The 25,195-nt window shown below is 48.4% G+C and overlaps 1 protein-coding gene across 1 annotated transcript in view; it reads right to left on the bottom strand.

Moving 5' to 3' along the window:
* Positions 1–18,146: 18,146 nt before the first annotated feature.
* Positions 18,147–25,195, bottom strand: part of ABCB9 (ATP binding cassette subfamily B member 9) — a 44,253-nt gene continuing 37,204 nt past the window's right edge. The window contains exon 12 of the mRNA XM_045457875.1: positions 18,147–18,637. Within this exon, the coding sequence (XP_045313831.1) occupies positions 18,614–18,637 (24 nt within the window). The 3' untranslated portion in view covers positions 18,147–18,613. The remainder of the gene's footprint in view (positions 18,638–25,195) is intronic.

Genomic DNA, 25,195 nt, shown 5'->3' with positions numbered 1-25,195 from the left:
CCCCCCGGAGGGGGGGGCACGTGACGCCAGCCCTGGTGCATGACGTCATCGCCGCGCGGGCGGGCGGACGTGACGTAGCGGGCTGGGCCCCGGGGCCAGACGCGTGGAGGCGCTGCCTCCGGGAAAGGTAGGGGCTGGTAGGGAAAAGGAAAGGTGCTGCGGATGGACTTGTGACGCGACAAGCAGCAGCAATGAGGTCACTGCGGCACCGGAGCATGTGTTGTGAGGTCATAACAGCCTTTTTCCTCAAGGACAAGAAATGTGGAGATCCAAAGAAAGCAGGCAGTGAAGTTACTGCAGCCTAAGCCCAGCCTGGCCCGGGGAATTCCAAAGAAGGGTATTTACGGGGAAACAACTTTAGATGCCTTGGGCGCCTCGGAATTGTAGAGCGGCCAAGGCATTCGTTTAACAAATATTGAGACCTGCTTTGTGGACCAAACATTGGGCGCACAGTCCTGAACAAAACCAGAAGGACCCCCTAGCTAGGGGAGCTAACGGACTGACAGGGGAAGCAAACAAGAAACAAGTAAAAGGGCTATACAACCTGGGAAAGCACAAAGAAGGAAATGGGTGCTGAAATAAGAGACCACCTTTGGAAAGTGTAAAACACGGCCCCCTCAGAGAAGGGGAGAGCTAAAGAGATCCAAAGGACAAGAAAGGAGGAACCAACCATCATTCCTCTAGGAAGCCCAAGGCAGCCAAACAAGCATGTGCAGAGTCCCGGAGTCAGGACTAGCTTGGGACACTCACGACATGGGCAGAGCATTCTGCCAGGATGGCCAGAGCATCACGAGCAGAGACCATGCATAGGACCCCTTTGCACCAACTCCGAGGAAGTTACCTAGGCCTCCAGGTGAGCCACACTGTGCTCTTTCAGAAACATGACTTGGGGTGCAATTATTCAGTTGCCCCAGGTATCTAGAAGTCTCTCGAGATCCAGGAACCTGTGAACTCCTCCTGCTTTGGAATCTGCAACAGTTCTAGTTAGATTTCTTCCAAGGGCTGAGGTTAACTACCACAGCCTAGTTTTACACATAAAGAAACTGAGGAGGAGGCCTGGGAGGAGGAAATTTTGGTTTTTTTCCCCGCCAAATCGAGTGATTGGCAGGTCTCCTGGCTCCCAGTCTGGCATTCGGGAGGCTGGCATCATACCACATTGACCTTGTACATAACTCAGTACCGAACACAGTCGAGGCATTCACTGAACGCTTATTGGCCGACTGACGAGCTTTGTGTATGAAGATGATGCTTCTGCTCCAACATCCGTGGAACAGAAGGTCTGAATTGTCCACCCATACATTAGGCTGGGTTCCACTGACCCTGTTCTCACTCTCCTTCCAGCCCCTTGTGACTAAGGGCACACACCTGCAGAAAAGTTACAAGTATTTCATAATATCTGTAAGCAAAACGTTTTATGGAGTTTGAAAGGAGCTCACAATAGTTTTCTTCTTTTAAACTTATTATACTTGGTCCCAAAAGGTGGCCTTGAGGAGGAAAGTCCACAATAAAGAGGAAGGGGATGTCAAAAGTCAAGTTGATGGTCAGAGTACTAGCTCAGGGTTTTTCTTTTCTCTCCAGGAAAAGAATAGACCTGCCAAATTAGGAATAGTCACTAGATTTCCAGGAAATTCTACTTACCCCTGAGGCTTAAGAGGTTATCCAGAAATTTCTCACAGTGCCCTTAATAAGGTTAGGGGTCAGAGCACTCCAGAATATAGAGGGATGAAGTGACTCAGTCAAGAACACGCCTGGTTCTGAAGGTCGCTCTGTATACTCTGACCACTAAAATGCTCAGCTGCAATGTTGACCTCTCAGCGCCTTGCCTCACTCGTTATAGAGCTCTTCTCAACCCTGTTTTCTGTCACAGACCTGTTTGAGTCAAAAACCATTTCCTTTGCCAAAAGGGCAAACCATACAAATATCTCGTTTTCCGCGGCTCTAAAAACTCCTTGCTGCTCTTAAAAGTGGTTGAAAGAAGACCAGGAGCATCAGAAAATCCTTACATCGGGGTCAAACCTGTCAACTTAATGTGTGGGTGGACTTGCTCACTTTCCTCCTTTTGGTTGACTGATGTTTGGGTTTCTCGACCCACCTACGTCTGCCTGTGGGTTAACTAAGATTTTGCTCTGGCAGACCAAGGGCAATGTATGCGTGTGCCAGGGCCGCGCTCTCAACGGGCGCATTGTTAACACTGGAGAAGTGAATCTCCTGTTACACAACATCGGGAATCATTTGGACAGCATACTTAGAAAACCGACAGCCTGGTTGAACCTTAACATCTGCTAGCCTTGAGTTTAGACCTCTTTCTCTTCAACACAAGTCAGTAGAATTCTTCATACATATTTTTGGTTTGAAGAGCTGGGAGAAAATGTGTTGACCTAATGACGAGGTACCCATAGCATAGGCTATGCAGCTATGTGTGGGCAGTGGCGGAATTATTCCCCAAGGCAACAGGTGAAGTGGTCATGTTCCTCTCAGGCTGCACTGCCTGACATCACCATCGTCTACTAATAACTAAATGCCTAACGTGACCTAAGCACCAGTCATCGAGAAGGAAAAAACTCTGAGACACAGCCTCTGCTACCGTGAGAGAAGATCTAAAGATATAGAGCAGTAGTTTTGAAATTACATTTAGGATGATGGTTTTTGTGTGTTATAAAGGTGGGGAGGAAAGGAAGGCTGGTCGTTTTGATGGTTTGGCTCTTTTGGTATTCATTTTTTTAATTCTTTGCTCCCATGTGGAGTTGGGGCTTTTGTTTTTTGAGAAAGAGAGCACAAGCATGAATGGAGGAGGGGCAGAGAGAGAGAATACTAAGCAGGCTCCACACTGTCAGTGCAGAGCCCAATGTGGGGCTCGATCCCATGAACCCGGAAATCACGACCTGAACGGAAATCACGAGTCACATGCTCAACTGACTGAGCCACCCAGGTGCCCCCCTGACCCCTTGATTTAATAAACATTTAAGGCACCAAAATGAACACAAAGAGAAAAAGGGAGAGGGAATAAAACATTCATAATGACCAGGTTAAGGAATAGACATCATGGACACAATTGAAACCCCTGTGTATCATTTCTCCTCAATCCCATTTACTTCCCCCCACCCGCTCCAGAGGGTAGCTACTGTTTTATTATTTTACCTTATATATCCATGAACTTAATAGAAAAATATGTTTACATGCAGACATGCAGGTATCTTTCTGCTACTTGTTTTTAAGTCAGCATTAAGTTTGAGATGTAGCCTTGCTAGATTACATACTTTGAAACATTTTTTCACAACCATATGGTGTCCTATTACATACATTTATGACAATTTTTGAAATCCTTCTGCATTTTTGGAGGGGTCATAAGGTATTCACACCTTCAATTTTACTAAATGTTGCCAGATTGTTCTCCAAAGTGGTTTTTTAAAAAGGTTCTTGGGGCACCTGGGTGGCTCAGTCGGTTAAGCCTCCGACTTCGACTCAGGTCATGATCTCGCGGTCTGTGAGTTCAAGCCCCGCATCAGGCTCTGTGCTGACAGCTCAGAGCCTGGAGCCTGTTTCAGATTCTGTGTCTCCCTCTCTCTCTCTGACCCTCCCCCGTTCATGCTCTGTCTCTGTCTCAAAAATAAATAAACGTTAAAAAAAATTTAAAAAAAAAGGTTCTTAATTGTGATAAAACACACATAATGTAAACTTTATCATTCTAACCATTTTTAACTGTGCAGTGTCATTAAGTACATTTGTGCAACCATCACCACCATCCATCTCCAGAATGGAAGACACGAACTCATTAAGCGAGAACTCTCATTTCCCTCCCCTTCCAGCCCCCGGCAACCACTGTTCTACTCTCTAGCTCTGTGGACTTGACCACTTTGGGTACCTCACGTAACTTGAATTGTACGATAGTGGTCCTTTTGTGGCTGGTTTATTTCACTCCGCTTAAGGTCTCAGAATCTTACTCCTTTTTAAGGCTGAATAATATTCATTGAATGTACGTACCATGTTTTGTTTATCTGCTCATCGGTTGATGGACTGGGCAGTTTCCACCTTCTGGCTCTTGTGAGTAATGCTGCCGTGAACGTGGGTGTACAGGTATCTGAGTCACTGCTTTCAATTCTTTCGGGTATATACTCAGAAGTGGAATTGCTGGGTTGTATGGTATTTAACTTTTCAAGGAACTGCCAGGCCGTTTTACAGTGATTGCGTCCTTTTACGTACCTCCCATGAGACACGCGCAAGGGTTCCAGTTTTTTTCATATCCACACCAAATTTGTTTTGTTTTTTTGATAATAGCCATCCTGGGTTTTTTTGGTTGATGTTTATTTTTGAGAGAGCATGAGTGGGGGGGAGGGGCAGAGAGAGAGAGAGAGAGAGAGAGAGAGAGAGACAGAGAGAGAGAGAGAGAGGCGGCGGACAGAATCCAAAGAAGGCTCCAGATGCTATCAGCACAGAACCTGGCCTGGGGCTTGAACCCACAAACCACAAGGCCAGGTCCTGAGCTGAAGTTGGACCCTTAACTGGCTGAGCCACCCAGGTGCCCATTTTTTTTTGTTTTTTGTTTTTTGTTTTTTTTTTTAAATTTTTTTTTTCCGGTTTTTTTTTTTATTTATTTTTTTGGGACAGAGAGAGACAGAGCATGAACGGGGGAGGGGCAGAGAGAGAGGGAGACACAGAATCGGAAACAGGCTCCAGGCTCTGAGCCATCAGCCCAGAGCCTGACGCGGGGCTCGAACTCCCGGACCGCGAGATCGTGACCTGGCTGAAGTCGGACGCTTAACCGACTGCGCCACCCAGGCGCCCCTGTTTTTTGTTTTTAATGTTTATTCATTTTAGAGACAGAGAGAGACAGAGCATGAATGGGGGAAGGTCAGAGAGAGAGGGAGACACAGAATCTGAAACAGGCTCCAGGCTCTGAGCTGTCAGCACAGAGCCCGATGCGGGGCTCGAACTCACAGACCACAAGATTGTGACCCGAGCCAAAGTCGGTCGCCCAACCGACTGAGCCACCCAGGCACCCCTGTTTTTTAATTAGGGTTTCTTATGGCAAGAGAATAAGCTTTAAAAGATACACATCACTTCATTTCTGACTCTGTACAGGTCAGGTGCAGGTCTGAAAAGTTCCAGAAACCAGCAATGACTAAGAGAACTTAGCTTTCTTTATTCCTAGAATCCAGGAAGATAGAGTTTGGGATGCACAGAGAAACAGATGTTTCTGTACATAAGGGATGTGACTAATTGTTCCTACAACAAAGGTCTTCTTAGCTTAAGACCCCAGAACATGGGGGTGGCTCAGTTGGTTGAACATGCAGTGCTTGATTTGGGCTCAGATCATGAGGTCATGGTTTTGAGATCAAGCCCCGCACGGATTGTGGAACCTGCTTAAGATTCTCTCTTCTTCTGCCCACCCCTCTGCACTCACACACGTGCTCACAGAATAAAAAATTTTAAGACCCAGAATATGAAAGCAAAGGAAGAAAGGAATGGGAAGCAGATGGCCAGAAGGTCAGATAGGCACCTGTGGCAGCCAAGCTCTTGATATTCACATCCTCAAGTGGCCCTCTCTTAGATGGTCCTAGGGGTGGTCTGTGTGATCAACAGACTCTGGCAGAAGAGAGGACATGTCACCTCTGAGAATAAGTTTCCAGTTTTCCCCTCACACTCGCTCTAACATGGCTAGCCCTGGGGAAACTGGCTGTCCCACCATGCAGACGTTGAAGCAGCCTATGCAGAAGAGTGCATGAACTGGAGTACATCTCTGGTCGAGCCTAGCTGACCTCAGCCCTGGTCAACAGCTTGCCTGAAACCTCCCGAGAGGCCCCGAGCCAGAACCACCCAGCTAAGCTGCTCCCATATTCCTGACACCCAAAACTAGGGGAGATAACACAACTGCCAAGTTTGGGTGTAATTTGTTACACGGCAACAGGTAACTAATGCATCACCTATAGAGCGGTCATAGGAGGGAAGGATGAGTAAGTGACCATTATTAGGGTCATTTAAATGACTAACACCAAGGGAACGGTTAAGTAAATTGTGGTAAACCCGACCCATGGTATATTTTCCAGTCGTTAAAAGAAAAGACTTTGAAGCGACATGGAAAATCCAGTATGAATTAATACTGAGGTACCAAAGTAAAACATAGATGTGTGCATATACTGTGATTACAACCGTGAACAAGTCAGGTTTGTCTAGGAACATAGAAACAAAGTCTTTAAGTTGTTGACGGACAGCAGAGAACAGAATTCAAAAAAGTTTGCAACAGAGAGGGGCCTCAATAGTTAAGATGTTCCATTTGCTTTTTGTAGCGCTCCTCAAAAATGGGTGTTTTAACCTCTTTTGTTCTTCCCTGTGGGTTTGGTGGTGCATCTTTAAGACTACTTAACTTCTGCTTGGCTGAAGAGCCCTTCACAGGTCACTGCTGTAGAGGACCCAAAGGGTTTCAAATCCTGGAAGTTTGTTTTCCTCACCAAAATGGCCTTTAGAAAATGATCCTTCAGTATCTTGGCCTGTTTTGCCTTGGTGCGGCATTCCAGCCGCAGAGGCTGCTCTGTGCATACGTTGCAAGAAACTTGACTCCCTCGAGAGTATAGGTTCATGCACCAAGAAATTCAGCTATAGATGTCACTTGCAGCCCTGACGAGATTTGAAGAACTTAACACGTAGGAAGTGGTTAGGACCCTCGAGTTGTTTTACACTTTAGGTAGGACTAGAGAGACAGGATTTCCAGGCACTGGGCTTTCAAACTCTCTAGGGAGAAACTGAAACTCTCTTAAGGTGGTATTTAAATGGGAACCTTTACAGGGCTGGGGGGTTTTTTTTGTTTCGTTTTTAGTCAAAAAAGGTATTTGCATCTTTCATTTCTTGGCTGGATCTTATCCTTGATCCCTTTTGGCCAATCTAGAGTATTTCACAAGAATACATACAAATTAACATTCAGATACTTAAATATTTGTTTGTTGTTAAAACTGTCCAAACATTAAAGACGTAAAGTAAAATGTTAAAGACAGAACGGGTCCAATTGACTTCCCATCCGAGGTAACCACAACAAACAAGTATGAGTTTCTCTTCCTAAAATTTTTCTAAGCCTAGAAAAACACACACATACAGAACTTTTCATTTAGCAGAAGTGGGGCCTTGCTACTCTACAACTGCAAGTTCATTTTAGCCAAACCCCCGCCTCTAACTGCTGGTGGGGGGGCCGGTATTCCAGACTCCCCGTCTCGAGCATTTAGGGGCCTTCTTGTCACTCAGTACGATGCGATGAACACTTTTGTGGACACATCTTTGTGTACCTCTGTGAACATATACCTAGGAGAATTTCTTAGGAAGTGAGTTGAACCACTTTTTAATCTTTTAGAATGGTTTTGGATTTACAGAAAAATCGAGTAGTTCGGAAAGGTGCATATGCCCCAATTAGCAAACCAATATTGAGACTTTAGTTGACCATCAAGTCCCAATTCTCAGGTTTCCTTGGTTTTTCCCTTAATGTCCTTTTTCAGTTCTGGGACCCCCCCCCCCGCCCCCGTCCAGGACACCGCATTCACATTACATTTAGTTCTCATGTCTCCTTAGGCTCCTCCAGGACTGTGGCAATTACTCAGGCTTTCCTGGGTTTTGAGGACCTGGACCATTCTGGGGGGTACAGGCAGGTTGTGCTCTATTGGAATCTGAGGTTTTCCTCATGATTCGAATGTGGGTTTGGGGGAGGAAGATGCAGAGGCAACAACATGATTGCTCACCATTGATGTTAACCTTGATCACCTGTGGGGGAGTTTATCAGGTTTCTCCCCATGAAGAGACTCTTGTCCCCCCTCCCCCACCCCCTGCTTTTCCATGCTGTGCTCTCTGGAAAGAAGTCACTGGACATAGCCCATGCCTAAGGGGTGGGGAGATATGCTCCCCTCGCTTTACTTTCTAACTTTCACAAGTCACAAAATGGTATAAAATCAAATTCAAACGATAAAGGGGTAGAACACACACCATTGTTAACAGTTTTGCGTTTCCTTCCCCCAATTTTTTTCCATGCGTATTTAAGCCACTTTGTTCATCTTGACCCTGCCACCCATTCCCTTTAAGTGTTTTTAATGTTTATTTTTTATTTATTTTTTTTTTAATTTTTTTTTTCAACGTTTTTATTTATTTTTGCGAGAGACAGAGCATGAACGGGGAGGGGCAGAGAGAGAGGGAGACACAGAATCGGAAACAGGCTCCAGGCTCTGAGCCATCAGCCCAGAGCCTGATGCGGGGCTTGAACTCACGGACCGTGAGATCATGACCTGGCTGAAGTCGGACGCTTAACCGACTGCGCCACCCAGGCGCCCCTTAATGTTTATTTTTGAGAGAGAGAGAGAGAGAGAGAGAGAGAGAGAGCGCGCGCACGCGCCCAAGCAGAGGAGGGGCAGAGAGAGAGGGAGACAGAATCCCAAGCAGGCTCCGTGCTGTCAGCACAGAGCCTGATGCGGGGCTCGAACCCACAAACCATGAGATCATGACCTGAGCTGAAACCAAGAGTCAGACGCTTAACGACTGAGTCACCCAGGTGCCCCACCTGTTTTTTTTAAAGGGGAAGAACATTCAACTTCCATGGAATTGGCTATTAAATTTTTTTTTTTAATATTTCCGAGAGAGAGTGATCAAGCAAGCCGGGGAGGGGCAGAGAGGGAGAATCTTAAACTGACAGCACAGAGCCCCACGCGGGGATTGATCCCACAAACCGTAGGATTGCGACCTGAGCCGAAATCAAGATACGGACACTTAACCGATTGAGTCACCAGGCGCCCCTGGAATCTGTCATTTTGAAGTCGTGTTGCTAAAAAAGGTGAACAAACGCGACCCCTGAATGTCATCGGACCCTCGGATAATTCCAAAAGCACATGAACTCCCTCAAGAGCTGCTGTTCAAGTTCCCATCGCCTCTGTTGGTACCGACACAGGCGGAGCGGTTTTATTCTTTTAATTCTGTGCATTTTTAAAGTGAGGATTCTTCTTGGCAGAAGGTGTTAATTCAGGCACTAAATCTGGACCTTTCTGAGCACTGTGAAATTTTGCAAGTCAGATCGTAGGCAGAAGAATGTGTGAAGATGCGAGTTTATTTCGAGAACACCTTTAGTTCCCCGGGCGGTTCTGACACGCTCATCCCATCGCCTGCCGACACCCCCTCCCCCCTTCAGGCAGCTCTCAACGCCGTACCCCGCGTACCCGGCGGTTCCAGAAGCCCACCGAGTTCACAGTTCCCTCCTCTTCAGAGGGGCTGCCTTTCCTACCTGATCCACCCCAAACCTGCTCTCTCTTCCTGGGTGTCTCGTCTTTTATCTGTAGGCTTCCCATCACGTTTAACTGCCCAAGGAACGTACCAACCCACCGGCATTAACAAACCACCACCAACTCAACACAAATTTATCCTCTTACAGTTCTGAAGCTCGGGAATCTGGAGTCAAGAAGTCCCAAAGCGAAGGTGTTGGCAGATAGGGTTCCTTCCGGAGGCGGAAGGGAGAAGAAGCTGTTTCCCGGCCTTTCTCCCAGCTTCTAGAGGCCGCCTGCACTCCTTGGCCGGTGGCCGTCTTCGTCCTTCAAACCACATCTCTGCTGCGAACTCCGCTTCTGCTCTCGCATAAATCCCCTGACACTGACCCTTCTGCCTCCCCCGTATAAGCACCTGTGGCTGTCGGCCACCTGGATAACCCACCCCACCGTCTCTAGCTGAGCCACACCTGCCAAGCCCCTTTGCAACACTGACAGGTGCTGAGGATTAGGATGCGGATTTCCTGGGGGCGGAGGGGAGAGCGGTGCTCAGCCTGCCGGGCTATCCTCCTTTAAGAGCAAATAAATTAAGACCTAAGAGCCCCTTTGACACCTAGCTCTATTCTCCAGCCTTTCCCGCGGGAGTGACCACTATTAACTCTACAGGGTGCGTTTTTCCATTTTTGTGCTCTAACGTGTGTACGTACAAATACATAGCATATTTATTTAGTATTGGTTTGGGTGGATTTTTTTAAAGCTGATTTATTTATTTTGGGAGAGAGAGAGAGAGAGAGAGAGGAAACACATGGGGAAGGGGCAGAGAGAGAGAATCCCAAGTAGGCTCCACGCTGCCAGCGTGGAGCCCGGTGAGGGACTTTAAACTCACGAACCATGAGATCATGACCTGAGCCGAGTGGAGAGTCAGCTGCTTAACTGACTGAATCACCCAGGTGCCGGTGGATTTTTTTTGTAAACAAACAAAAAAACCCCAAACCCAAATGGCGTCATATTATGTGGCATATGCTTCTTTCTCTGATCTAGGAACCATCTCTAGTAACAGAACAAATTCAGCTACCACTTTTTTTTTTTTGACATTTATTTATTTTTGAGACAGAGAGAGAGCATGAACAGGGGAGGGGCAGAGAGAGAGGGAGACAGAATCCGAAGCAGGCTCCAGGCTCCGAGCTGTCAGCACAGAGCCCCACGCGGGGCTCGAAACCACGGACCGCGAGATCATGACCGGAGCCAAAGTCGGACGCTCAACCGACTGAGCCACCCAGGCGCCCCTCAGCTACCACTTTTTTAAAATGTTTGTGTATTGTGCAAAACGTACATAAGATAAAATTTACCATCAACCGTTTTTCAAACCCACCGTTCGGTGCCATTAAGCACATTCACATTCCTGTACAACCATCACCACTCTCTCTCTCCAGAGCATTTTCGAACGGAGACTGTCCCCCCTCCTCCACTCTCTGGCAACTTCCACTTTGTGTCTCTGTGAATTTGCCTGTTGTAGGTATTTCACGTAAGTGGGATCGTTCAGTATTTGTGCTCTCGTATCTAACTTCTTTAACTTCGCATAATTTTTCAGTTGCTCCATGCTGTGCCGTGTTATCAGGATTTCATTTGGCAACCTGCACGACTTCCATTTGCACTCTATCGATCTGTACGTGTTTGCATTCTCTCTTGTAAACAGACCGAAGCCTTTTCCACCTGCATTTGATGTGTCCTTGCCAATGAACTGATCCACTTTCCTAGGATCAGGGAAAGTGGACGGCTGTCCCCCACAGAGTCTGGCGGCCTGCCTTGGAATGACAAGAACTTGATTCATGGCAGCAGGTGACCATGTACAGTTTCAACGAGAAGAAACAGTCTGGTCTGGCCGACCAGAGACACTGGGTTCTGGCAATTGAAAAGACGAGCAGATTACTTTGCTTCTTGGACCTCAGTTTCCCCTTCTGGAAAACAGGGCTAATTCCTGTCTCAGCTCCTTCAGCACAAAAACAAGGCGTTATATTTAAATTTTTTTTTTCTTTTTTTTTTTTTTTTTCAACGTTTATTTATTTTTGGGACAGAGAGAGACAGAGCATGAACGGGGGAGGGGCAGAGAGAGAGGGAGACACAGAATCGGAAACAGGCTCCAGGCTCTGAGCCATCAGCCCAGAGCCCGACGCGGGGCTCGAACTCACGGACCGCGAGATCGCGACCTGGCTGAAGTCGGACGCTTAACCGACTGCGCCACCCAGGCGCCCCACCTGCCTGCTTTTCTATAAATATAACGCCTTATGGGGCGCCTGGGTGGCGCAGTCGGTTAAGCGTCCGACTTCAGCCAGGTCGCGATCTCGCGGTCCGTGAGTTCGAGCCCCGCGTCGGGCTCTGGGCTGATGGCTCAGAGCCTGGAGCCTGTTTCCGATTCTGTGTCTCCCTCTCTCTCTGCCCCTCCCCCGTTCATGCTCTGTCTCTCTCTGTCCCAAAAATAAATAAACGTTGAAAAAAAAAAAAAAAAGAAAAGCAGGCAGGCATGGGGCCAATTATGCCGCTTTGACAAATCGGCCCCCACCCCGCAGCCCTGCTCAGGTGGCGTGCAATTCCCCGATGCCTGGTGGGGGCTCAACAGAGGGATCGAAAACCACCTGAACGTGTTCTCACCCTTCCCCCCCCTTCCTCGTTCAGCTGGGAAGCTACCCTTCTTCTCTGGGTTCCACATATTTCCCTTTGTTCCAGGAGAAAAAGACGGCTAAGCAGGTTTCAATGTTCCTCTTCCCCGAGGGGAAAGTTTAGAGAATCTCTGGGGTTGTCAGCTGGGCGACATTCCTCTCCCTGCCTGTCTGTCTTAACCCACACGGACAAGCAGGGAGGCGAGGCAAGACAACAAAGGCGGAACAGTGGGTGAAGGACATCTGGCACGAAAGGCTGGCAGGAGGCTGACAGACTTTCAATTACGTGGATCGGCTCCCACTGGGTGCAAAGTTTGGGGAACGAGTGCCGGGGCTTCCCACGCACTGCAGCTCCCACTGGAAGGGGAAGGAGGGGGCAGGGCACGCTCACCAAGGGATCTTTCGTTCACTTATTCACTCACTCAACAAATATTTGGCCTTTTCAGATCTGTAAGTTGACATGTTTTCATCCGTTCTGGATAATTCCCAGTCATTATCTCTTAAAAAGATTCCTCGCCCATCCTCTCTCGCCTGTCTCTGAAACTCCAAATGGATAACAAAACCTCTCACAGAATCTGCACATCCTCTCGTTTTCTCTCTTTGGTATTTCTTTTTTTTTTTTTGGGGGGGGGGGTCTCTGTTTTGCATTCTGGATCATTTCTTCTGATTCCTCATTAATTCTGCTATGTCCTATCTTCTATCAAATACAATTGAATTTATTTTTTTTTAATATTTCTACTTCTTTAAAAAAATTTCTTAATGTTTATTTACTTTTGAGAGAGAGAGAGAGAGAGAGAGACAGAGAGCGAGTGGGGGAGGGGCGAGAGAGAGGGAGACACAGAATCGGAAGCAGGCTCCAGGCTCTGAGCCGTCAGCACAGAGCCCGACGCGGGGCTCGAACTCACGGACCGCGAGATCGTGACCTGAGCTGAGGTCGGAAGCTCTACCGACTGAGCCACCCAGGTGTCCCTCTAGTTCTGTTTTGTTTCTTACCATATCTGCTGTGCCCCTTTCTGTAGCCTTCTATTGCTTATAAACATTCTCAAGCTTGGTGATTGCTTCCTTCAACTGGGTGAGCAGCACTGTTTTTGAATCTGTGTCGGAGAATTCCAGTATCTGAGGTCTACGTGGATCTTGTTTCTGCCGCCTCTTGTTTCTGTCGGTTCTCTCTCGCTCGTGGTGATTTGTTTCCTTGTGGGCCACATTCCCTTCACCCGCATGTTGGTCAGTGCCCTTGGAAAATTATTTGCAGGGATTCTGCAAGGCCCAGAATGAATGAGCCGTGCTCTGAATCGTGCTTGTTTCTGCCACCCGCCCAGGCCACCACCGGGCAGGGTCATTTCCGCTCGGGCGCCCAGCCTCAGTGCCCTGTGCACCCAGCTGGGACGTATCTGTGGGTGAGCCGTGACAGCTTGTCAGGAATTATTTTCTCTCCCTGTTCTTTTTTCTTCTTCCGGTTTGCTCAGCTCAGCATCCAGACAAACTTCTCGACCATCCCCTGGGGTTGGGGTCAGTGAAGTCTGTCAGTGGTGGTGTCTGGGTAAATGTGTAGCAATGGGGGAGAAAAAAAAGCCCTGATCTGTTGCACTGAATGCTTTCCATGATAAATACTCACACCATGGTCGATTTCAAGCAGCCGGTGTGAAGTCATGATTGTGAAGTGTGGGAGACACGACGACCCTAACCAACCCTCCCAAGGCTGCACGCTTGTAGGGCTCTCACACGTTTCTTTTTTAATTTTTTAAAATATTTATTTTTGAGACAGAGCACGTTTGGGGGAGGGGCAGAGAGCGAGAAGGAGACACAGAATCCGAAGCAGCTCCAGGCTCTGAGCTGTCAGCACAGAGCCAGATGCAGGGGTCAAACTCACGAGCAGTGAGATCATGACCTGAGCCCAAGTCGGACGCTTAACCGACTGAGCCACCCAGGCGCCCCATCTCACACATTTCTAGTTTGGTTCCTGTTTGTCTTGGTGGCTCCCTCTACAAGGCCACTTGCACTGAAGTCTGAGTGCATGGGGTGGCCTAGGGCCTCGAGCAAGAAAGCCTTTTTTCTTAATGTTTATTTGAGAGTGGGAGAGAGAGGGAGAGCACGGGAGCAGGAGTGAGCAGGAGCAGGGGAGGGGCAGTGAGAGAGGGAGACAGAAAATCCCAAGCAGGCTCTGCTGTCGGCGTAGAGCCCGATGCAGGGCTCGAACCCACGAACCATGAGATCATGACCCGAGCTGAAATCAAGCGTCAGACACTGAGCCACCCAGGCGGGTGAGCCCTGATAGGGCTCAGGGTTTCCCCCAGGATTTACCTGGATCCCCCAGGGGAGGTGACATTTGAGCTGACAGAGGCCTGAATGAGGAGGGAGCCAGCCAGGAAGGGACTAGGGGGAAGGGATGCCGACAGAGGGAAGGGCCTCACACAGGCCCAGAGGTGGGGACAAAGTTGGCACTTTGAGGAAAGAAAGGGGCCAGCGTGGCTGGAATGGAATGTGGAGTGGTGAGTACAGGTGGTGACAGAGGTGAGGCTGGGGCAGGGCAGGGCCAGGCCACCCAGGGCGGAGCCGGGGGTGGGGGTGGGGGTGGGCTTTATTCCAAGAACAGGAGACCTCTTCCCAGGGTTTGAGCCCGAGGAGTAAGGACTAAGAGGCTAGATTGAGTTTTAATGATCTCGATGACTCCCATTCCTTAGTGTGGGCTGTGCTTAGCGACTTCCTTCCAAAGAGCACAGTGTGGGGGACGCCTGGCTGGCTCAGTCTGTTGGTAAAGCGTGCAACTCTTGATCTCAGGGTTGTGGGTTCGAGCCCACACTGGGTGTAGAGATTGCTTAAAAATAAAATCTTCAAAAAAAACAAAACAAAGAGGGATGCCTGGGTGGCTCAGTCGGTTGAACGTCCGACTTCAGCTCAGGTCACGATCTCACAGTTCGTGAGTTCGAGCCCCACGTCGGGCTCTGTGCTGACAGCTCAGAGCCTGGAGCTGCTTCGGATTCTGTGTCTCCCTCGCCCTCTGACCCTCCCCCACTCCTCCCCCTCAAAAATAAGTAAACATTAAAAAAATTAAAAATAAATGAAAATAAAAAACAAAGAGCACGGTATGGAAAAGGGGGAAAAGAGTCCCTTCCCAGCAGAGAAACCTGACAAATGCAATCTCTGCAGATGATCAAGGTTAACATCAGTGGTGATCAGTCATGTTTGGCGGAGACTTGAGATCTGATGACAATGCCACGTTGCCCCTGTGTCTTCCTCTTCAAACCCATAATCACAGTCCGGCCATGGGAAGAACCTCAGACAAATCTCAAGAGAGGACAATCTACAAAGTCTGTGACAGGTCACTAAACACAAGGAAAGACTGAGAAACTGTCACAGCCCGGAAGAGCCTAAGGAGACGTGAGGACCGTATACACCATGGCGCCCTGCACAGGATCCGGGATGGAAGAAAGACATTTAAGAAAGCTAAAGAAATTAGAGGGGCACCTGGGTGGCTCAGCCGGTTAAGCGTCTGATTTCAGCTCAGGTCATGATCTCATGGCTCGTGAGTTTGAGCCCCGCGGCGGGCTCTGTGCTGACAGCTCGGAGCCTGGAGCCTGCTTCGGATTCTGTGTCTCCCTCTCTGCCCCTCCCCTGCTCATACTCTGTCTCTGTCCTCTGTCTCAGTCTCTGTCTCTCTCTCTCTCAAAAATAAAGAACATTCAAATTAAAAAAATTTAAAAAAAAAACTAATCTAAATAAAGTATGGACTTCAGTTAGTAATAATGTATCAATATGGGTTCATTAACTGGGGCCAATGGACCATACTAATGTAAGATATTAATAATGGGAAACTGGTGAGCGGGTTATGGGAATTCTCCATACTACTGTTGCACTTTTTCTGTAAAACCTAAAACTGTTCTAAAAAAGTAAAGTCTGTTTATAAAAAGGTTAGATCTGGCTGGTGACTGCGGGGAGAATGGGGTTGTAAGGGGTGAGGCAACGTGGGAGCCGGAAATGATATTTTTGCAGCCCGCAGGTGAGATGCGGCTTGGGTCTTGGTGGGAGACGGAGGAGGAGAATTAGACTCAGGGGGCCGAGCTGACGGTCTGGCAGGCCTCCCCAGGAGCTGAATTGTAGGGGAAGGAGGAAGGGAAGAGTCGGGTATGTGACGCCCAGAGTTTGAGCCAGTGGCAGAGGGCGTCATGAACTAACATGGAGTTGACTGTGAGGAAAACGGGTTTGGGAGGAAAGGCTGAGGCTGCATTTCCACCATGATGAGTCCGAGGGGCCCCTGGGACATGGGAGAGGAGACATGAGTGGACGGGGAGATAGAGGAGTTCGTCCGGTGGTGAGGGTTAGAGCACCTACTGTGAGCAAGGAACACACCTACTGTGTGGGGGATCCAGGTGTGAAAGGGCTTTAAGAAGCTTCCAGTATGTTCAAAGAGCAAGCAAAATGCCCGGGAAGGCTTGACCGGCCGACTCGGTGAGAACGGAGGAGACCAGTTGGGGTGGTGGGCAACCAGGAGATGGCCCAAAGGCGGTAGGGAAAAACGGATGTCAGCCATCTTCCTGCTCTGGAAAAGCCCGTCCTTGACCGGAGTCAGCACACATCAGGCCTGGCTTCAGGCCCGTCTCCCTTTTGGAAAAAGCCTTCCCTTTCTCTAGGCCGATGTCCAGAATAGCCAGATAATTGAGGGTCAGAGGTCAGGGAACTCACATCTGGCAGCAGACCAGGCCTGTCAACTGCAGGGCTTACGTAGCTGCCAAGAGTCATGGGGGGCGGGGGTGGGGGTGAGTCACAGAGTCTCTAATCGTCTCTGGGCGTATGCTGTATTGATCTGGGGCCAGGAAAGGTGAAGGGCATCTATGTATATCCACCTAAAGCAGCCCCAGGGCCTTAGCTGACCACCAGCTTTGATATTTGTGTTTGTCTTAGGTAGAGCAGAAAATTCTACATGGCCCTGGCCCCTTGGGTTATAAGTAATGGCAGGATGTCCTGAGTAAGGGTCATCTCCAAGGCGAGAGAGTGGGCTGAGCCCAGGCCTGGCTGCCCTGGGTGGGGAGGTGGGGTGCCTGCTGCCTCTCTTGGGCCCCATCCAGTCCAGTACGTTCTCCACACAGAGCCAGAAGGATCAGTCACGCCCTGATCAAAACCCTCCAGCACTCTCCGTCTTTGCAGAGTAGGTCAACCACCTCCCAGAAGCCTCAGGATCCAGCCCTGAGCTTCCTCCCTTTACCTTCTCCACGCTTCCCTCTCACTCCTCATTTTCTGCTCCCCCGGTTCTTCCTGCCTTGTGGTCTTTAAACTTGCCATTCCTGGGGTGCCTGGGTGACTCGGTCGGTTGAGCTTCGGAGCTCAGCTCGGGTCATGATCTCGAGGTTCAGGAGTTTGAGCCCACGTTGGGCTCTGTGCTCAGCGCCTAGAACCTGCTTTGGATTCTGGGTCTCCCTCTCCCTCTGCCCCTCCCCTGCTTGCGCTCTGTCTCTGTCTCTCTCTCAAGAATAAATAAACATAAAAAAAATTTAAACTTGCCATTCCTTATTCCTTTGCCCAGATCAATCTTTTCCTGCCCCCCCCCACCTTTTTTTTAGTAAGGTGAAATTCATATAACATGCAATTAATGCATGTACATTTTCAAGTGTGCAAGTTCATTGGTATTAGTGTATTCACAGTGCTATGCAACCACTAGGTCTCGGATGCTTCAAAACTTTCTCATCAACCAAGAAGGACACCTCATACCCAGTCACTCCCCATTGCCTCCACCTCTGTGCCCTGGTAACCTCTAACCTGCTTTCTGAACATAGATTTGCCTCTTCTGAATATGCCACACAGAAGGAATCCTACAGGGGTGCCTGGCTGGCTCAGTCGGTTAAACGTCCGGCTCTTGGTTTCGGCTCAGGTCACGATCTCATGGTTTGTGAGTTCGAGCCCCACGTCAGGCTCCTTGCTGACAGTGCGGAGCCTGCTTGACATTCTCTCTTTCCCTTGCTCTCGGTCCTTCCCCCACTCTCTCTCTCTCTCTCTCTTCCCCTCTCTCTCTCAAAAATAAATAAATAAACTTAAAAAGAAGAAGAAGAAGAAGGAATCCTACACTAGGTGGCTTTTGTGACTGGCTGCTTTCATTGCATGATGTTTCAGAGGCTCCTGTACTTTCTAGCAGGTGTCAGAATGTGTTTCCCTTTTATGGCGGAATTATACCATACCACCATGTGGTATGCGTTTACCACCATTTGTCTACCCGTTCATTAGTTTACGCACAATCGGGCTGTTTCCACCTTTTGGCTTTTGTGAATAGAACTTTTATGTACAAGTTTCTGGGTGGACATGTCTCCATTTCTTGTGGGTCTCTACCTAGGAGTGGAATTGCTGGGTCATAGGGTTACTCCACGTTCAACGTACTGAGGACTCACCGGACTGTTGTCGGCTCATTCTTTCCCCCAGACACCCGCGGCTGGCCCCTCGCCTCACTCAGCTCAGATGTCCCGTCCTCAGACGACCCTGACTCAAACAACAACACCCTCCCCCAAATCACCCTCTTGTCTTTTCACTCTTTGGGTTCGTGATCCGTGAGAACGTAGGCGACCTCATACCTCTTATGTTCCGTGGGGACCCACTGCCTAGCACAGTGACTGGTACACGGTAGGCACTTGATACATAATAATCATTGCTGAATGACTGGTCTCAGGTTGTCAAAGGTAAGGAACTGCAACACTCTGAGGCCTGTCTTTGTCATCAGAGGTTGCCGTTGGGTCCGCCCAGGAGTGACTCAGCTGTTTAAATGGACGACTTCCTCCTGCCCTGAGGAAGGGACAAAAACCAGTGGAAGGAAATACTGGTTATGCTCTGTTTCTTCATCCTTCCCTGTTAGTGACTCAGCACAGACATCTCTGCAGCATTTCCCAGTCCTTGCGCGGGAACAAGTTACTCTTAGTGACTTATTGCAAAGGTTTAAAAAAAAAAAAAAAGCCACAAAGATGGAAAAGAGTTTGGGTGGGGAATTGGCTACACGAACAAGGCTGTGGTCAGCCTGGTATGCTGGTTAAGGGCTCTAGCTTGGGGTTCAGGTGTTCAGGCTGCCTGGGTCAGGTCCCAGCTTTGTCACTTAGCTCTATGATTTGTTGTAGATTACTTAATCTCATTTTTCTTGTTTGGAAAAACACGGTTAATAGTACCAGATCCCTCAGAGGCTTATTGTGAGGAGTAAAAGAATTAGCATCATACAAAGTGCTTGGTCCAGCATTGGTGTATTGAAATGTTACCAACCGGGGTGCCTGGGTGGCTCAGTTGGCCAAGCGTCCGACTTCTGCTCAGGTCAGGATCTTGTGGTCCATGAGTTTGAGCCCCGTGTTGGGCTCCGTGCTGACAGCTCAGGGCCTGGAGCCTGTTTCAGATTCTGTGTCTCCCTCTCTCTCTCTGCCCTTCCCCCACTCATGCTCTGTCTCTCAAAAATGAATAAACGCTAAAAAAAAAAAATTAGAAAAAAAAAGGTATATGGGTATTTAAAAAAAAAAAAAAGCAACGTTATCTACTGGAATAGTCACTGCCCTCCCAGGATCATCTGCCCCATCTTGGTGCTGATATCTACAGGCTGGCCATTCAGATGAAAGGAGATAATAGTGTTTTTAAAAAGTTATAGGAGGGGAGCCTGACTGGCTCAGTCGGAAGAGCATGGGACTCTTAATCTCGGGGGTTGTGGGTTTGAGCCCCACGTTGGGTGTAGAGATGACTTAAAACCTTAAAAAAAAAAAAAGAAAGAAAGAAATGTGCATGGATCAATGTAACACACGTGACCAACACTCAGAACTGACCATTGTTAATGTTTTCTTCTATTTGCTTTGAATTTACTTTTATTCTTAACAAAAGGGCAAAGCACTGCATATGTTGGTGTCCCTCTGTCTCTAATCACCAGAGACAAACTCTAACACGAATGCAGTGTAAAGGCTCTCAGCCTATTTATTTATTTATTTTCATGTTTATTTGAGTGAATGAGGGAGGGGCCAAGAGAGAGGGAGACACAGAATCGGAAGCAGGCTCCAGGCTCCGAGCTGTCAGCACAGAGCCCGACACGGGGCTCGAACCCACGAGTGAGATCATGAACTGAGACGAAGTCAGCTGCTCGATCGATGAGCCTCCCAGGTGCCCCTATTTATTTTTAAGATTTTATTTAAGTAATCTCTACACCCAATGTGGAGCTCAAACTTACAACCCCAAGATCAAGAGTCACAAGCTCCACCGACGGAGTCAGCCAGGCTTGCTTCAGCCTATTTTTTTAAACTTTACACACATGGGGAGGGGTGAGGGGAGGGGGGTACAGGTGATGGGGATTTAGGAGCTCTTGTCATGATGAACACTGGGTGATGTATGGACTTGTTGAATCACTATATTATACACCTGAAACTAATGTAACACTATGTTAACTAATTGGAATTAAAATAAACAGTAAACTTTACACACATATTTATATATGCAAAAAATATCGTTGGTACTGCTTGTTGTGTATTAATTAACATGAATAAATTAACTATACCTAATATGTTATCCCGCAGTGTGCTTTGTGGCTTGTTTTTATGTTTTTGAGATCTATCCAAGTTAACATGCATAGATCCAACTTATGCCTATTCCTCCCACATAATAGTCCACCATATGTCCTACAGCACACTTTTTTAAACCAAATTAAAGACATGGAAGTTGTTTCTAGTATTTGCAAATGCAAACCAGGCTGCCACAAGCATCCTTGGGCGGATTGCTCCAAAGCCGTGTTTTTGAAACTGCCGGAGGCATTAGTGGGTCACAAAATCCCTTTTTTCCCTTAAGTGACATAGGACAGAATAGTTTGTAATAAGTATTTCGATATCCTTTGGTGAAGCTTTTGTTTTGTGTTTGCATGTGTGTGTGTGTGTGTCTACTTGATAGGGAGGTAAAGTGTTTTTCTTACTGGGGATCGCAGTGAAAACAAGGTTTCAAAAACATTCCTCCCCCAGCAATCCTACCCAAGAGAATTGAAAATGTACGTCCAGGGGCGCCTGGGTGGCTCAGTTGGTTGAGCATAGGACTCTTGATTTCTGCTCAGGTCGTGAGCTTGTGGTTCATGGGATCGAGCCCCGCGTCGGGCTCTGTGCTGACAGCTTGGAGTGTGCTTAGGGTTTTCTCTCTCCCTCTCTGCCCCCTGCCCTGCCCGTGTGCTCTCTCTTTCTGTCTCAAAATAAATAAACTCGAAAAAAACAACAGAAAATGTATGTTCACGTGAAAACATGGTGTCCACAACTGTTCACAGCAGCCAAAAGGTGGAAACAACCCACATGTTCAGCCACACATGAATGGATAACCAAAATGTGGTGCTTCCGGACAATCGAATATGACTCCACCACAACAAAGAAGGTATTGACTGATACACGTTCCAACGTAGAGGAGCCTTGAAAACACGATGAAGAGCGAAAGAGGCCAGACACCAAAGGCCACGTATTGTATGATCCCGTTTATGTTAAGTGCCGCAACAGGCAAATCCGTAGAGACGGAAAGCGGATTAGTGGTTGCCAGGGGCTGGCGGAGAGGGGACGTGGGGAGAGCCTGCTTAATGGATATGGATTTCCTTTTGGAGTGATGAGAACGTTCTGGAACTAGATAGCGATGATAGTTTCACAACATTATGAATTTACAAAAAGCCACTGAATTCTATGCTTTAAAAAATGGCTTAAGGGGCACCTGGGTGGCTCGGTCGGTTAAGCGTCCAGCTCTTGACTTTGACTCAGGTCGTGATCTCACGATTTCGTGGGTTTGAGCCCTGCATGGGGCTCTGCACTGACAATGTGGAGTCTGCTTGGGATTCTCTCTCCCTCCCTCCCTCCCGCCTCTCTCTGCCCCTCCCCCACTCATGTGCTCTGTTTGTCTCTCTCTCTCAAAATAAATAAACTTAAAAATAAAGGTTTCAATGATGAATTTTACGTTCTGTGAATTTTACCTCAATTAAAAGTGTTTAGGGGCGCCTGGGTGGCTCAGTGGGTTAAATGTCGACTTCAGCTCAGGTCACATCTCACGGTTCGTGGGTTCGAGTCCCACATCAAGCTCACTGCTGTCAGCTCAGAGCCTGCTTTGGATCCTCTGTCTCCCTCTCTCTCTCTCTCTCTCTCTGCCCCTCCCCTGCTCATGCTCTCTCTCTCTCAAAAATAAATAAACATTTAAAAAAATGCTTAAAGCCACTCTAAACTAAGGGCAGAATTGTGGGCTAGCACAGTTTGCTCATTTCACCTTTTTTACTACACGTGGGAAATTGCCCTCCAAAGTTGCTGTCCTGAGCTGTAGTCAGTGAATGAGAACTTCTACCCGACACCCCCCCACCCCCCCACACACTTGGTACCCAAGAGAAAAATAGCCAAGAGAATAACTCAGGCATTAACTGGGTATAAACCAGAGGTGACGATCTAGAGTCCCAATGACTTGCTTTGTTTGGCCAGTTTGTACTTTTAAAGTTTGAAGCAGGTGCCCATAGCTAAAATCCGGGGATCACGGACTGTGAGTCAGCCCCACACAGCACATATTTCCTTGTAGTGACCCTTAGCGGAGCTGAGCAGCCCGTGCCCCCTTCAAAGGAGTGGGCTCTCTCACTCACTGCGGCCTCCACATTACCTGACGCCTTACAGCCGGTCCCCGTACTCGCTTGTGTTCCCCCGTGGCCCAGGGACTCTTTGAGCGCACTCACGCCTGGTATAAAGTTCAGAGCACTATATGGGTGTGAATGGGGCTCACTCTCACAGCTGAGCATCTTTGTGCAGGTCACAACCTGCACAACTGTTCCAGGCGGCCCTGGTGAAGAGGACAGATGGAATTCTGAGCCCCTTGATTTTGGAAGTTTGCTGAGAGAGGGGAGGTCTCAGACTTGGGGAGAAAAGCAGATTTGGGAACTGAAGAGAAAGGTGGGGCCAGAGCCCTGGCATTGCCATTGGGCAACGGATAGAAGAACATACCGTCCCATCGTTCCTACTATCCAGGTGAGGCCGCTCAGCCCCGAAGAGCTCACCTTCGGCGTCCTCTCCAGCTGTAGCTGATGAACACCATCTTGAGGTGCTGGGTTTCTGTGTCTGGCACTTTCAGCTCTGACTGTGACCCCCAAATCGGATTAACAGCCCCCTCCCGACACGTACGCTCTGGATCAGAGTCTGCCGAGACCAGCCATTTGGAAGAGCCCATCTGCCGCCTGCTGCACTAATTCGGCTTCAGGGACCAGCTTGGAAGAGAGAGGGGGCAGGAGGAGGGGAGGTGCGATCTGCGGCAGGGGCCCGAGAGGTGAGAAATACACGGTTTAGTTAAAAAGAAAAAAAAAAAGCGCCCTCCTCCAGACGCCAGAGATGCAGCTGTGGAGAGAGGCTTCCCCGACCCCTGCCTCCAGCTGGGACCACTTCCCAAGACGAGCTGCAGAATCTGCAGGGGCTGGTGCAGAAGGAAAATGCAGGGCCGCCTGTTCCAAAATTTCAACACAGGCTGCACGCCCACGTGAGGCCAGCCCTGCCTCTGTCTTCCTCCCGCCCCTGGGTCCTTACACCAGGATTAAACCTGCTCTGGGGCCCCACAGCCCCTGTGCCCGTGTCCCTTGCGTCCCATCCTTTATTTCCTCGCCTGCCTGTGTCCCCAGCAGACCGTGCATTCCCTGAGGGCCTGACCGCAATGATTTTCCCTGATGGCCCAGCACAGTCCCTGGGGCAGAAGAAAGCAGCCATATTTGCTCAATCACAAAAGAGAAAAAGTCCACTTCAAAAACCATGGCTCTCCACTTTAGATCCACCAGCTTGACTGTAATTTAAAATGTAAATAAACGGGGGCACCTGGGTGATTCAGTCCGTTAAGCCTCCGGCTTCGGCTCAGGTCGTGATGTTGCCGATTGTGGGTTCGAGCCCCGCGTCGGGCTCTGTGCTGACAGCTTGGAGCCTGGAACCTGCTTCAGACTCTGTGTCTCCCTCTCTCTCTGACCCTCCCCTGCTCACGCGCGCTCTCTCTCAAAAATAAATAAAACATTAAAAATTTTTTTAAAAATAACATGTAAATAAATAAAGGCAGAAAATAGCAAGTGTTGGTGAGGACGTGGACAAACTGGAACCCTAATACTTTGCTGGTAGGAAGGTACGATGGTGCAGCCACTGTGGAAGCAGTTTGGTAGGTAGTTCCTCAAGTTAAGCGGAGAGTGGCTATGTGACCCAGCAATTCTGGTCCTAGGCGTATACCCAAGAGATTATGTCCACACAAAAACATGGATGTTCACAGCAGCACTATTCAGCACAGCCCAAAGGCAGAGACAACCCAAGTGCCCATCAATGGATGAAGGGATTAGCAAAACGTGGTCCATCCACACATTGGAATAGGATTCAGCCATAAAAAGGAATGAGATGCTGACACCTGCCACGCTATGGATGACCCTCAGAGACATGATGCTGAGTGAAAGAAGACAGACACAAAAGGCCACATAAAGGTATGGTTCCACCGATACGAAATGTCCCGAAGAGGCGACTCTAGAGACAGAAAGCGGACTGGTGGGTGCCAGGGGCTGGGGGGAGGGGCGAACAGGGAGGGACTATGAATGGGATGGGTTTTTTTTGGAGGGAAAGGATGAAAATGTCCTGGAACTAGGAGATGCTGACGGTTGCACCACATTGTGAAGGCACTAAATGTTATTAACGGTAAATTTTATGTTAGGTGTGTTTTACTACAATAAAAACAACTCAAAAACTATCTTTAAATGCAATGCGGTGCTCTGAATTGGATCCTGGAACAGAAAAAAAAAAAAAACAAACAAACCAAAAACCCACATGAGCGGAAAATTGGTGAAAAAGGAAAAAAAAAAAAAAGCTTGGAGTTTCACTGACAGTGATGCGTAGTGCTGTTTTCTTAGGACAAGTTATCGCCACGACTGCACGAGACGATAGTGTGAGAGGAAGCTGGCTGAGGGCTATGCAAGAACTCCCTCTATTTCACTGCAACCTTTCTGAAATGCTAAAATTATCCCACAACAAAATATTTGTTTAAAAAATCATATCTGCCACGGCACCCGAGTGGCTCAGTTGGTTGAGTGCCCGACACTTGGTTTTGACCTAGGTCGTCATCTCACGGTTCGTGAGATCAAGCCCCACCCCTCGATCTGCTCTGACAGTGTGGAGCCTGCTTGGGATTCTCTCTCTGTTCCTCTCTCTTTACCCCTCCCCAGCTCGTTCTCTCTCTTTCTCAAAACAAATACACATTTTAAAAAAATAAAATAAAAAATAACATATGCCTTCTAGAAAACAGCTAGCTTGGTCTCTGGAAGGTTCTTTTGTCTGCCTAGGGCCTGCTTTTGGGTTTAGGTTTGCCAACCAGGGAACCAGAGCATGGGAA

Source organism: Leopardus geoffroyi, chromosome D3 (assembly GCF_018350155.1).
Source record: "Leopardus geoffroyi isolate Oge1 chromosome D3, O.geoffroyi_Oge1_pat1.0, whole genome shotgun sequence".
Classification (NCBI taxonomy): Eukaryota; Metazoa; Chordata; class Mammalia; order Carnivora; family Felidae; genus Leopardus; species Leopardus geoffroyi.
This window is presented reverse-complemented; position numbering and strand designations above follow the sequence as displayed.